The 12,541-nt window shown below is 43.3% G+C and overlaps 1 protein-coding gene across 5 annotated transcripts in view; it reads right to left on the bottom strand.

The window, feature by feature from the left end:
• Nucleotides 1-5,475: 5,475 nt before the first annotated feature.
• atf7a (activating transcription factor 7a) overlaps nucleotides 5,476-12,541 on the bottom strand; it is a 32,840-nt gene continuing 25,774 nt past the window's right edge. For 2 of the 5 annotated variants that reach the window (XM_037274791.1, XM_037274755.1), the window contains exons 9-12: nucleotides 9,316-9,465; nucleotides 7,560-7,748; nucleotides 6,831-6,936; nucleotides 5,476-6,458 (exon numbers count right to left, since the gene is read on the bottom strand). In XM_037274791.1, the coding sequence (XP_037130686.1) occupies nucleotides 6,223-6,458; nucleotides 6,831-6,936; nucleotides 7,560-7,748; nucleotides 9,316-9,465 (681 nt within the window). In that variant the 3' untranslated portion in view covers nucleotides 5,476-6,222. The remainder of the gene's footprint in view (nucleotides 6,459-6,830; nucleotides 6,937-7,559; nucleotides 7,749-9,315; nucleotides 9,466-12,541) is intronic. The other 3 variants (XM_037274765.1, XM_037274784.1, XM_037274775.1) reach the window with 2 other exon arrangements.

The following is a 12,541-nucleotide window of genomic DNA, read 5'->3' as shown; positions in this document are numbered from 1 at the left end:
TCATTTCAATCGGGTGTGTTGGAGTCGGGAGAGACATACAACAGGCAATATATGGCTCTCGTGGGACCAGGGTTTAAAATACATTATATTTATTTACAATCAATCAAATTTGCTTTCACTGTTAAATGATTGCGGTTTTACAACGTTGCTACAGTGTGTCACGTGTATTCATTCAATTGAATATTTGTGTTACCTAGCGTTATAAAACAGCGTGTCTGACAGCTGCGTCAATATTTAAAATAAAATAGTTTAAAATAGATTTCTCTGTCGTTTTGTATTCTTTATGAAGCTACAAGATATACTATATTTTTTCAGGTTTACCAGACGTGTATTTGCACAAAGTACTGACAGTACTAGATGGGTATTGCAGACACTGGGTGAAATTTTATTGGATTGGATAGGCTCAAACAGTGAGTGAGCTGGGCAAATGGGAATATTCATAGGCAAGTTTGGTGGTTCATTCTTATTTTATTTTACAGACCTTCAAATAATATTAATACATCATTAGTTTGTGCCTCTCTGCCGACAGCGTGAGGAGGGCGCTTGCCGCTATCAACACCCGTAAGGCGGCGGGCCCTGACAACATCCCAGGACGGGCGCTGAAAGACTGCGCTGGGGAGCTGACGGGTGTCTTCACGGACATCTTTAACATTTCCCTGCAGCAGGCCATCGTCCCTTCGTGTTTCAAGGCTGCCACCATCGTACCTGTGCCGAAGAAACCTGCTCCGTCCTGCTTCAATGACTACCGCCCCGTGGCACTGACGCCCATCATCATGAAGTGCTTTGAGCGGCTTGTCATGGAGCACATCAGATCCATTCTCCCCCCCCACCATAGACCCCTTCCAGTTTGCGTACCGAGCCAAACGGTCCTCTGAGGATGCCATCTGCTCTGCCCTCCACTCGGCCCTCACCCACCTGGAGAGAAGGGACTCGTACGTGAGATTGCTGTTTGTGGACTTCAGTTCTGCCTTCAACACCATTGTGCCGCAACGACTCATCTGCAAACTCGACAAGCTGGGCCTCAGTACCTACCTCTGCAACTGGCTACTGGACTTCCTCTGTCAGAGGCCTCAGGTGGTACGTGTTGGCGTCAAAATCTCCGCCAGCATCACGCTGAGCACGGGGGCCCCCCAAGGCTGCGTGCTCAGTCCGCTGCTCTTCACCCTGCTGACGCATGACTGCACTGCAACCTACAGCGACAACCGCATCGTGAAGTTTGCTGACGACACGACTCTGGTGGGTCTCATCACCAAGGGCGACGAGACTCAGTACAGGTTGGAGGTTGACCTTCTGACCGCGGGGTGCAGGGGCAACAACCTCCTGCTGAACGTCAACAAGACCAAGGAAATTGTTGTTGACTTCCAGAAGGGTCACACCCAACACCTGCCACTGACCATCGACGGTGCTGTGGTGGAGAGAGTGAGCAGCACCAGATTCCTGGGGGTGGACATCAGCGAGGACCTCTCCTGGTCCGCCAACACCGCATCACTGGCAAAGAAAGCTCAGCGCCGCCTGTACTTCCTGCGGAAACTCAGGCGAGCAAGTGCTCCTCCGGCCGTCATGGCTACATTCTACCGTGGCACCATTGAGAGCGTCCTCTCCAGTTGTATCGCTGTCTGGGGTGGTAGCTGCACTGAATACAACATGAAGGCCCTGCAGCGCATAGTGAACACGGCTGGGAAGATTATTGGTGCTTCACTCCCCTCCCTGAAGGACATTTACACCTCCCATCTCACCCGCAAGGCGACCACGATTGTGAGTGATGTGAGTCACCCCGCTCACCCTTTGTTCGATCTTCTGACCTCTGGGAAGAGGTACAGGAGCCTGCGCTCCCGCACCACCAGACTCACAAACAGCTTCATTCTCCAGGCTGTTAGGATCCTGAACTCTCTCCCCCCTTCTGCGTAGCGTCCTGTACTTTTGCGCTATATTCTGACTGTCTGCTGTATGCACACTTGCTCCATTTTTGCTCCTCTTATTTATTGTGTTATTTGTTTATTTATTATTTATTCATCACTCTTATTCATTGTGTGTGCCTTCTTGTTTTTATTTTTTTGTGTTGTTTACTTGTTTGTATATTGTGTACTATGTCTTGTCACCGTGGGATAGTGGGAACGTTATTTCGATTTCTTTGTGTCTTGGCATGTGAAGAAATTGACAATAAAGCAGACTTTGACTTCTTCATAGTTAAGAATATCTTAATGTACTCCGTTCTTCAGCCACAGGAGACCATTTGTACTCAGAAACTAGTCAATCAAGATCCAAACAAAAAATGTATAAAACATGTTTTATTTCTCACTTTGTTGAAATTCTTAGTATATGATCTGCATCTGAATTTGAAAACTAGTTAACAATGGGAGCGAACATAACAGCGAACAAGCGTTAACTGAAAACAAGTGTGCTGCAATGTTCAGAACACCACATTTCATTTAGAACATTGCAGCAAAATAATATGTGTTTATAGTATTCCACTTGGACATGCATGAAAAAGTAAATATATTCATATGATACATTTATTTACAGTACAAAGACACCTCATCCAATCATCAGTCTACCAAGGGAGTGTTACAAAAATAACATGTACAGAACTGTAACATTGTTGCAACATTCAACAAACTGCTCATTTCACTACTTTTAACTACAGGTCAAATTAATATCGTGAAGACTGTCATGATTACTGGTAATAAGTTAGGGCAAAAGACCATATTCACGATAAAGTGTTTTATAGCAAGTTGTACAATTCTGGGGAGAAAGGAAGAGATGATGTGAACAACTAAAACTTTTAAAAAGTAGTCAAATGTGAAAGAAGTCCTTCCCCCATTTTTGTTGTACAGTACAGATAATTGATATTCTAAATACCATTGAAATAAAAGATTGTCAGAATAAGAAGAGCATAATGAACCAAAGCAACCATATTCTTGCAAGTTTTAGCGCATAAGGGCAAGCTCGTACATTTTGAGACAAATATCTTTCTTTTTTGCAAATACATGACCATACTAGGCAGAAAAGGTATTTTAAAAATTACACAAGGAAACGAAGAAAAATATCTGCTTATGTTATAGCCACGTTTCGTCACCAAATGACAGTACTGTTTGCATAATAGGATTTTTTTCTATCTTTGAATTTTTGTAACCCATAATAGAATGTTTATATGGAAATTTGAAGAGGCACACGTGATTTTAAGGTCATCTGTTCAGACACTAGCAGTGCAATTCAAAGAAGTGATGTCATGTCAAAAATGGTACATATTTAGAGAGGTGAATGTGTTTTTTGATTTGTGGTCATACACTATACATGGCTTTGTATTGTTTAATTTTTTTTGGTAAGGAGCATGTGGGATAGCAGCAATTATTTGCAACCGTCCTGAGTTACATAGAGTGCAACTTAAGTCACGAGTCCCACACGCTGAAATAGAAGCGTTAGCAAGATCGAGTAAATTCCCTGCAGGAACGGAATTATTGCTGACTCACATCATTTGAGTATTTTATCACCCCATTGTACTCGTCTTGGAGAGCAAGACAATTTTGTGTGTGTGCATATATGTAGTTGCACATAGAAGTAGGCTAAAGGAAGAAAATAAATGTAGCTAGCTAGTATCGTACATGATGCAAAGTAAACAAAGCGCTATGTTGGGATACACAGAACCATCCACAGTTTATATGATTTTTCATAAAGGGGTGTAACATGAGGTATGATTTTAAGTTGACATCAGTGTGTAGGAAGCACTTTCCAAATTATTTGGGAGTATTTTCCACATGAGCCATCGGGCATGTTTGTTTGCATGTCTTAAAAGTAGAGGCACTTTCTGCGTGTGACTTTGAAAGGAGCTGGATTCACACTACATGCATTATGTCGCAATTACCATTTTTGGCACAATTAGGATGAAACAAAACATCGGATATAATTTATATATAAAATATAAATTATATTTTTGCAAATTTGGACAAAAATTGGCTGTAGTCTGCTATTGTGTCTGGCCCGCAGGGTTGATTGACTGCACACAAATAAAGTAGCACACATTGATCCAGATTATTTAGATCAGTGGAGTCCAAACTAGTTTGCAAGTTCCCCCCGTGCCTGCGTGGGTTTGCTCTAGGTACGCTAGTTTCGTCCCACATTGCAAAACATGCATGGTAGGCTGACTGACCACTCTAAATTGTTGGGGTGATTGTGAGTGTGAACAGTTGTCTATGTGTGCCCTGCGATTAGCTGGCAACCAGTTCAGGGTGTCCCCCAAAGACAGCTGCGATAGGCTGTCCGCGAAAAGCAGTTCGGAAGCTGAAAGAATGAATGAATAAGGACATGGCCCGCAATGCTATTTAAAAACGGGTGCAGGGGTGTGAGAAGTCTTAGAAGTGTGGCTGTCGAAAAAAGTGTGGACACATGAGTGATGGGGACTAGTAGTGGCCGCGGCTCGGTGGTAGAGCGGGTCGTTCGGTAACCGGAGGATCGGCTGTTTAAATCCTACTCTGACCGAGTCATGTGTCATTTTGTCCTTGGGCAAGACACTTTATACGACTTGACTCCAATGCCACTCAAACTGGATGCATGCGAATGTTTGGCAGGAGTTTGAAGGGCCGCTGGCGCACACGCATCTGTCAGTCTGCCCCCGGGGCAGTTGTGTCTGCTTATGTAGTTTACCACCACCAGAATGAGAATGTTTAAGCGCATGAATGTGTAAAGCGTCTTTTAGTGTCCAGAATAACGCTACATAAATCTATTGTTATTACCTCTGCAAATATGCTAAGACACAATTTTTCAGCTAATTTAGAATTAAAATTTCTTTGGGAAATAAAATACTGACAAATCCAAATGGTTTGCATTCAGGATCCTCAAGTATATGGTCATCATTTTACAGATGATGACTTGGTTTGGTTCTGAATGTGGGGAGCAAATTTAACTGCTTCTCAGTGCAGGTGCGGAATCTATTCTCGTGGGATGTAGGACAAGAGCCACCCCAAAAAATCCTTATTGCCACTATCACCGTGATTCTAGAAACAATGTATAACAACAAAATAAATAAAACTAGCCAATTTCTTCCTTCTATTTTTCTGCATGCGGCAATTGGAGGGATGTTTGGAGTACTGTACTGACAGCGGCTATCTGGATTCTCGTGGGCCAATTCAGGTTGGGGGAACTGCAGCTCAACCTCCACTGCCAGGATAGTAGAGGGCTCCTCCGGCAGCCCTTCGCTCTGACTTGGACATCCACTTTTTTGATTCTCATGTTATGTATTATTTGTGCCCTCTCTGCATCCATTACAACCTGGTGATCCTGAAAGGGGGATCCTTCCATCTGTGGTCCCTTCTCAAGGTTTCTCATTTTCCCCGGGCAGGGGTTTTGAGTTTTTCCTTGCCCTTTTGGGAGCTTAAGATCAGGGGATGCTTTGAGAATAATTGTCAATTTTTGTCTATGTGAAGCCCTTTGAGACTGCTTGTGATTTAGGGCTATACAAATAAACTTGACTTGACTGTAGGGTATATGGAATATACGATGTAGTACTTTGCAAGGAATTTAACAGCATTCAAACCAATGGGGGTAAACGGTCAGTCCTGGCCAACTAATGATTCTGTTGTTGTTTACGTCCATGTTGTCACTTGTGTAGCTACGCATGTGGCTTCTTTCAGGTGTTTAGTAAATGAACCCGCAGTGACATCAGATAATGGTTGAACATAAAAATACATCTGAAAAAAAATTATGTAGACGAGTGAGATACTAATGCAGCAGTCAAGATCTTCTGTTAGTGCTCTTTGTCATCAGACATCCTAAATGGCTGGATTCAAAATGTAACAGAGCAGGCACAAAAGGTCAAAATCAAATGTCCTTTGTTCACAAAAAGTTGTGTAACACCAGCTCTGCTAAAGGACGAGTCCAGTCCAGCTCGAGCCCAATGTACTGGACACTTAGATGTGCTGTGTAAATCCTGCCGGACAGGCGTGAGTGTCTGCAAATGTGTGTGAGCGGTACATGTCAACCATTCAGTGAGGAAGAGAAGACACAACAAGGAGCAAGAGGGGGAGTCCAGCCCCTGTCATCTATGGCAAAGTGAACAGGAAGCTCTCTCAAAAGTCTCAGTCAGTCCATTTCCAGAAGGCTGCTACTGAGCTCCAAGGCCACAGTGTGATGGCTCAAGAGAAGGGCATGAAAGGGCAGGGAAGACGCTGCTCTTCTTCACTGAGTGAAAAATGTGAGGGGAGTCTGTGTGGCTGGCGCCATTGCTCATCATCTGGCGGCGGACTGCGAATGTGCAGCCATGATGATGTGAGAAGCTCCGCTCTCGACGTTCTGCTGTTGACCCAAACCAGCGAGCACAGACATGGCCATGGCTTCAGCCGCCGCCCTCGAACTCAGGCCGTTGTGGACGACCGAGGGGCTGGGCGCCAACGAGCTGTGCTGGATCACCGGCGCGGGGGAACCTGTTGGTTCCGAGGTATCTTTCATGTTCTCGTCCACAGCTACTGTGAATCAAAGATCATCATCATCATCATCATCGGTTTAAAGTCCGCTTTCCAGGCGCCGCTGCAATCAAAGATGCACCATTATACTTTCAACCTGCAGAAAACCACAAGACACACTCTCGACAACTATGATCAAGTCAATATGGCATTTTATTTATGCTGACTGATCACAAGCTTGTAAAAAGCAAACCGCGTTTGTCCCTTCAGGACAACTGTGCCTTTATTGGAACTCAGAACAAATCAGTACAAAGCAGGAAACTCCTGCAGGTGACATTAGCACTGTTCTAAAAATGGAGTATGTCAGATCTGAGCTAAGTAATTATAGTTTTGTGCCTAAAGTCTGTTGGCAATGTTTGTTTTTGCTAGGCTCACCTAGGTAGGTGGATTTCTTCTGCAGGGTGGTGATAGGACAGTCCTTGTGTGCCAACAGCAGCTGCTTCAAATGAGCCACCTCGTTTCGCAACAGAGACACCTCGTTCTGTACAAGCACAGCATTCCAACACAAAGTTTATCTCCAGAGCTCCCACTTAAAGTATTGAGTTGTGGGTTAAGGGAGCAATATTGAAAAAGTTCATTAAGTATCCTTTGTTCCCATTTCATAACCCGACATGCAACGAAAAAACTGTGACCCTTTATCAGGTTTCCAGCATCCTCTACAACAGGGGTCACCAACACGGTGCCCGCGGGCACCAGATCGCCCGTGAGGACCGCCTGAGTCACCTGCAGGGCTGTTCTAAAATTAGCTCAAATAGCGGCACTTATCAGTGAACTGCATCTATTTATTTTATTTTAGCTATTCTTGTTTAAATCACACGTGAACTGGAAATGACAAGTAATAATAACACATACAGGCTAAATTGAGCAAATTGGCTATTTCAGAAGTGTGTGTCAAACTGGTAGCCCATTGCCTTAATCAGTACCCAGGTAGTAGCCCTCGGTTTAAGAAAGGTTGGTGACCCCTGCTCTACAATATGCTCTACTGAGGACGGACAAACGGATAATTCATTCCAAACCTCGAGGTACCATTGCATAACTGCTTTTCAGATATTGTCTTGTTATCTGACACCCTCAGAGTAATTTGCTCTTGGCCCACAGACGTACCGACAGCGAGACGTTCATGCTGCTGAGATCCTCTGCCTTTTTTTCCAACGAGTTGACCCACAGTTTGCGTTTCTGCCTGCAGCGTGATGCCGCCGCTCGATTCCTCTCCAAGAAGCGCTGCCTCCGCTCATCCGGGTCATCGTCTGCTGTCCGTCGCCGACGCCCACCTGTGGGCTGTGCTGGTGATACCTGCAGATGGGTGGGTAGATGCGGTCCAGGCAGATGCAGGGTTTGATAGAAAAGGGAAGCTTGAGTTAACCCTTGGTTATTTTGGTACATCATAGATGTTTAGAAAAAAAAAAGACAGGCCTGACAACAAAAGCCAGACACACACTTTTTCTGATAGATTCTCAGTTGGTATTGAGCGACGCAACTGACTTTGATTTGAATAATCTATTTGAGTCCATCTGTTTCTGTAGCCAGGGATTATTGGATCACCAAGGTCCCCACCTTTGTCTGCCTCCCAGCTCACATTGCATCTGACCCCTTTGGCCCCTCCCACAGGTGGTGAGCCATGAGACCCGGAGAGGCGTGATTAGGAGGAACGGGCCCCCCACGATATCTACCCGAGTGGTGTTTCGTTACTGGGCTTCTTTGCTCGACATGAATTCAAGTCAAATGAAGTATATAGAATTTGCAGAAAGTGTGCAATCATTACTTAAACAAAAGTAGGCAGGTGCATGCATACATTTGGGCACCCCAACAGAAAAATTACATCAATATTTAGTAGATCCTCCTTTTGCAGAAATAACAGCCTCTAAACGCTCCCTATAGCTTCCAATGAGAGTCTGGATTTTGGTTGAAGGTATTTTTGACCATTCTTCTTGACAAAACATGCCCAAATTTATGCACCTGCCTACTTTTGTTCAAGTAAGGATTGCACACTTTCTGTAAATCCTATAAACTTCAATTCAGTTCTCAAATATCACTGTGTTTGTCTGCTATATGATATATTTAACTGAAATTGATTATCCGAACAACCAATGATTTATAAAGAAATATCATGAAAATGATCAGGGGTGCCCAAACTTCTGCATACGACTGTACATGCCCGCCGAGAAAAACTTGGGAGAAACTGCGACAAAGGCAACGCTTTGTATGATCCATGTTATATTTTCTTGTTTTCATGTAAACGGAACTATATGTCTGACACTTATCTTTTCTAGTTTTATTCTGTTATTGGTGGTAAGATTTCCTAATATAGCTACAAAACGACCGAAGGACGTCTTGCGTCATCAGTTCAGCGTTAGCTCACTGTCGAGCTTGGACAAAGCCAACACGCATCTTAGTGAGGACAGTACAATGTCGCTTTTAAATGAAAGCCAGTCAATTTGGCTCTTAACGAATGGTAATTAAACATTAAAACACCTGCGGCTTATGGTACGGTGCGGTTTATATCTGAAAAAACAAGATTTTCCCCTAATTTTAGCTGGTGCGGTTTATAATCAGGTGCGGCTTATAGTCCAGAAATTACGGTAATTAAAAATGTAAGATGCAGTCTCAGAAAACATATTGCAAATCTTGAAACGCATTAAATTTAAGACATTTGAGCATTAAAAGTTACAGAATACTTTTTTTCTTGCAAACAATTATCATTTGAATGCTAACAATGCCAATATTATGTCAGTAAAAATATTTGATTTTCAAAATGAAATTCTGTGGTGGTGAATAAAGACCTTTGGGAATATAGTATACTATAGTGTTATTATTTTGAAAATATCCACTTGAAGAATGTCTGACAGATGACACCGTGTACCTGAGGCTGTGCAGGTGATTGAGCATCTGGCTGCTGGACAAGCAGCTGGCTCTGTTCTGCTCTCTGAGGTGCCATAGGACTGTTGCCCATGGCCATCATGCCTATACTGTGTCCTGATGGGCTCTGCTGGGACAGCGCTGCCTTCAGACGCTACGGGAAAATGCATCAGTCAGTAGGCAGACTTTGATGGCAAATGGCGTAACTGAGAGATGAATGTGGGCTAAATCGACTCCAGAGTGGGATTAAAAATCACCAAGGGCCTCATTTATCATCTATGAATAGAAGCATTTCGAAATTCTTGTGTGCTGGAGAAGGATGACATATCAAGCATCCAGAATTACAGTTAAATAACGACACCAGTTACTTGGGTACAACAGCTGTAAATAGTTAGCCAACATAACTGCCAAATAATTGGCAAATATCGGCCATTTAGATGATCGCTTTGGCCGATGTCTGAAGGGTCAGAATTGGCTATCCAATTAAAGAACGAAACTACCGTAATTTTCGGACTATAAGTCGCTCCGGAGTACAAGTCGCATCAGCCATAAAATGCCCAAAAAAGTGAAAAAAAACAACATATAAATCGCTCCGGAGTATAAGTCGCATTTTGGGGGGCAATTTATTCAACAAAATCCAACACCAAGAACAGTCATGAACGAGCAACAACAGGCTAAGCGATAGGTATGCTAACGTGACAAACACAAACGAAGAGCTGAGAACGGCCCTGACGTAACATTCAGAGTTATTTAAAAAAAACGATTACATAAATAACACGTTTATAAAACCATCTGTGTCACTCCAATTCATTAAATCCATCGATCGTCCTTTGTCAACAATGGGTGCGCGCCGCTGACGGCGCTTGAACTTCAAAATAATCCACAGCTCCATATAACGATATATAAATTAGAAATCAAATAACTATTATATAAGCAATAATATTATCAAACCATCTGTGCACTCTAAATCATAAAATCCATCGATCAAATTCCTCGTCCTTTGTCAACAACGCCGCGCGTGAGCCCTGACGTCAGCCTCGTCGTTACTCCACAGATCTACTATATAACTATATTGTAGCGTTAACAAAGTACAAGGAAAGACGTGGGTTTGGTAAACGGCTCTTTATTTAACAAAACAAACTTCCAGGCGTGCGGCGGTGTGGACTTCCAGCCACGGAGGTGGAAGAGAGTAATAATAGTTTTTCAAACTTTCTGTGTCACTCCAAATCCTTAAATCCTTCAAACTCTTTGTCCGCCGTGTCACTTAGAAACAAAGCCGCTAATGATGCCGGGAGTACGTGGGGCCCTTCGTCATCTTCGTCATTCCGTGATCAATTTTTGTCCTTTATGTAAACAACCGCCACGCCACGCCGCGTCGCGCTGCTGACATCACTTGAAATTCAAATTACAGTAATCCCTTGCTACATCGCGGTTCGTTTATCGCGGTTTCACTTCTTTTTTTTTTTTGGGAAAGTTTTTGAAAAAAAACACATATAAGTCCCTCATTATAAGTCGCCCCCCCACCCAAACTATGAAGAAAACCGCGATTTATAGTCCGAAAATTACGGTAATCAAAAATCCCTGTTTGGAACACTTAATGCAGGTGAGACTACAAAAAAAATGAGCGTGAGATAATGGCTGCATTTATTTCTGATGGATCAGAGGTTAAGAGCATGCAAATAAAACACAAGAAAATAAATTGACTTTGTCATAATTTTGAGTTTAGTTTTTTAGTTAACAAATACAAGTACTGCCTGTGCTCAAAAGCCGAGTGTGTCTGAGGGGCATTTGGGGGGCATCAACTGACAAACAACTGCACACACAACTGCAGATCAGCAGAAATCAACATACGCATGCACCGACCGACGTTTTGTTCACATGTTCAAGTTGTGCTTAAATTTATGTTCCTAACCCTTTGCATGATGATGTTCGTATGCACGGTTGATAAATAAGCCCCTCTGGCACTGCTCCAAGACAATGTTCTGTAGATGGGAGAAAGAATGTGTTGCCCGAGTGGCAGGAACACTCAGTCGATGGGCTACAATTCTTGTTTGCGTCTGTTTTCAAATCGGAGCACTTTGTCCTCCCTGTGCAAACCCACGCATTCCCTTCAACAGCGACCTTCCGCCACTTGCTGCATTTTCTGTTGTTTGCTGTGATGCTGCAGAGGCCACTGAAAAATATGCCTTCCTCACCTCCGCCTTGGTTTCAGTGTTTGAGAAATGGCATTACCTTTTTTAAATTTCGATGGTCATCATGTTCTCCACTTAACACAACATTTATCAGCATAGTTCAGCGGTGGCCAACCCGCGGCTCGCGAGCCGCATGCGGCTCTTTGGCTAGTTTCATGCGGCTCTTTTACGTTCATATCAACATTTGTGTTTATTTTTCGTGCGTATTTGCTTCGCTTGAGTTCAATATGGTATTTTGGTCAAACGCGCATGCGCGTGAGGTGAAATCCCGCAAAGGAGGAGGGACAAACAGAGCGATTGGTTTTGCTGGCTTTTTAATGAATGGCGACTGTGACTACGGGGGCCCATTAGGTCCAGAAAAGCTGACAAGACGCTTGCCAAAATGGCAAGGAAAAAATGCACAGCTAAACGAATATATGACGATGAACACAGGACGTTTTTAACAGAGTTAAAGTTGTTTTTTGTTGAACGCTATGGCAAGCCATTCTGCCTGATATGTCGGACGTCATTGGCGCATTTAAAAGCTTCAAATGGTCAGCGCCACTTCAGCTCACTTCATGCCAATATCGATAAAGACTTTGCAAAAGGGACTGAATTTTGCAAGCACAAGTTTGGAGACTTTGAAAAGTCAGGCAGAAAAATAGGTACAGTTTTTCAAAAAAATTACGAAGCACTCAGAGGCTGTCACACTTGCATTGTTTCAACTGGCTTGGAACATTGCACGGGCTAAAAAGCCATACAATGAAGTGGAGTTCGTTAAAATATGCCTCAGTGACGTTATTGAAATCTTGTCTCCTGAAAACGACGAACTCAAACGAATGGTCTGTCCCGCCACACATAGTAAGTGAAAAAACTTATTATGGTTTTGTTTGTGGAATTTGTTGAACTGAGAGTTTGTCTGTGTGAGACAATGCACACAATGTTCATTGTTGAAAATGTGGTCTTTGGTCTGTGGTTTTAGTACTGTAGGAGTCAATTTGTCATTATCATGTTGGTGCGTGACATAATAATGTCACACAATAAATTTGGCTGAGCAGA

This window comes from Syngnathus acus, chromosome 2 (genome assembly GCF_901709675.1).
Source record: "Syngnathus acus chromosome 2, fSynAcu1.2, whole genome shotgun sequence".
NCBI classification, from domain to species: Eukaryota; Metazoa; Chordata; class Actinopteri; order Syngnathiformes; family Syngnathidae; genus Syngnathus; species Syngnathus acus.
This window is presented reverse-complemented; position numbering and strand designations above follow the sequence as displayed.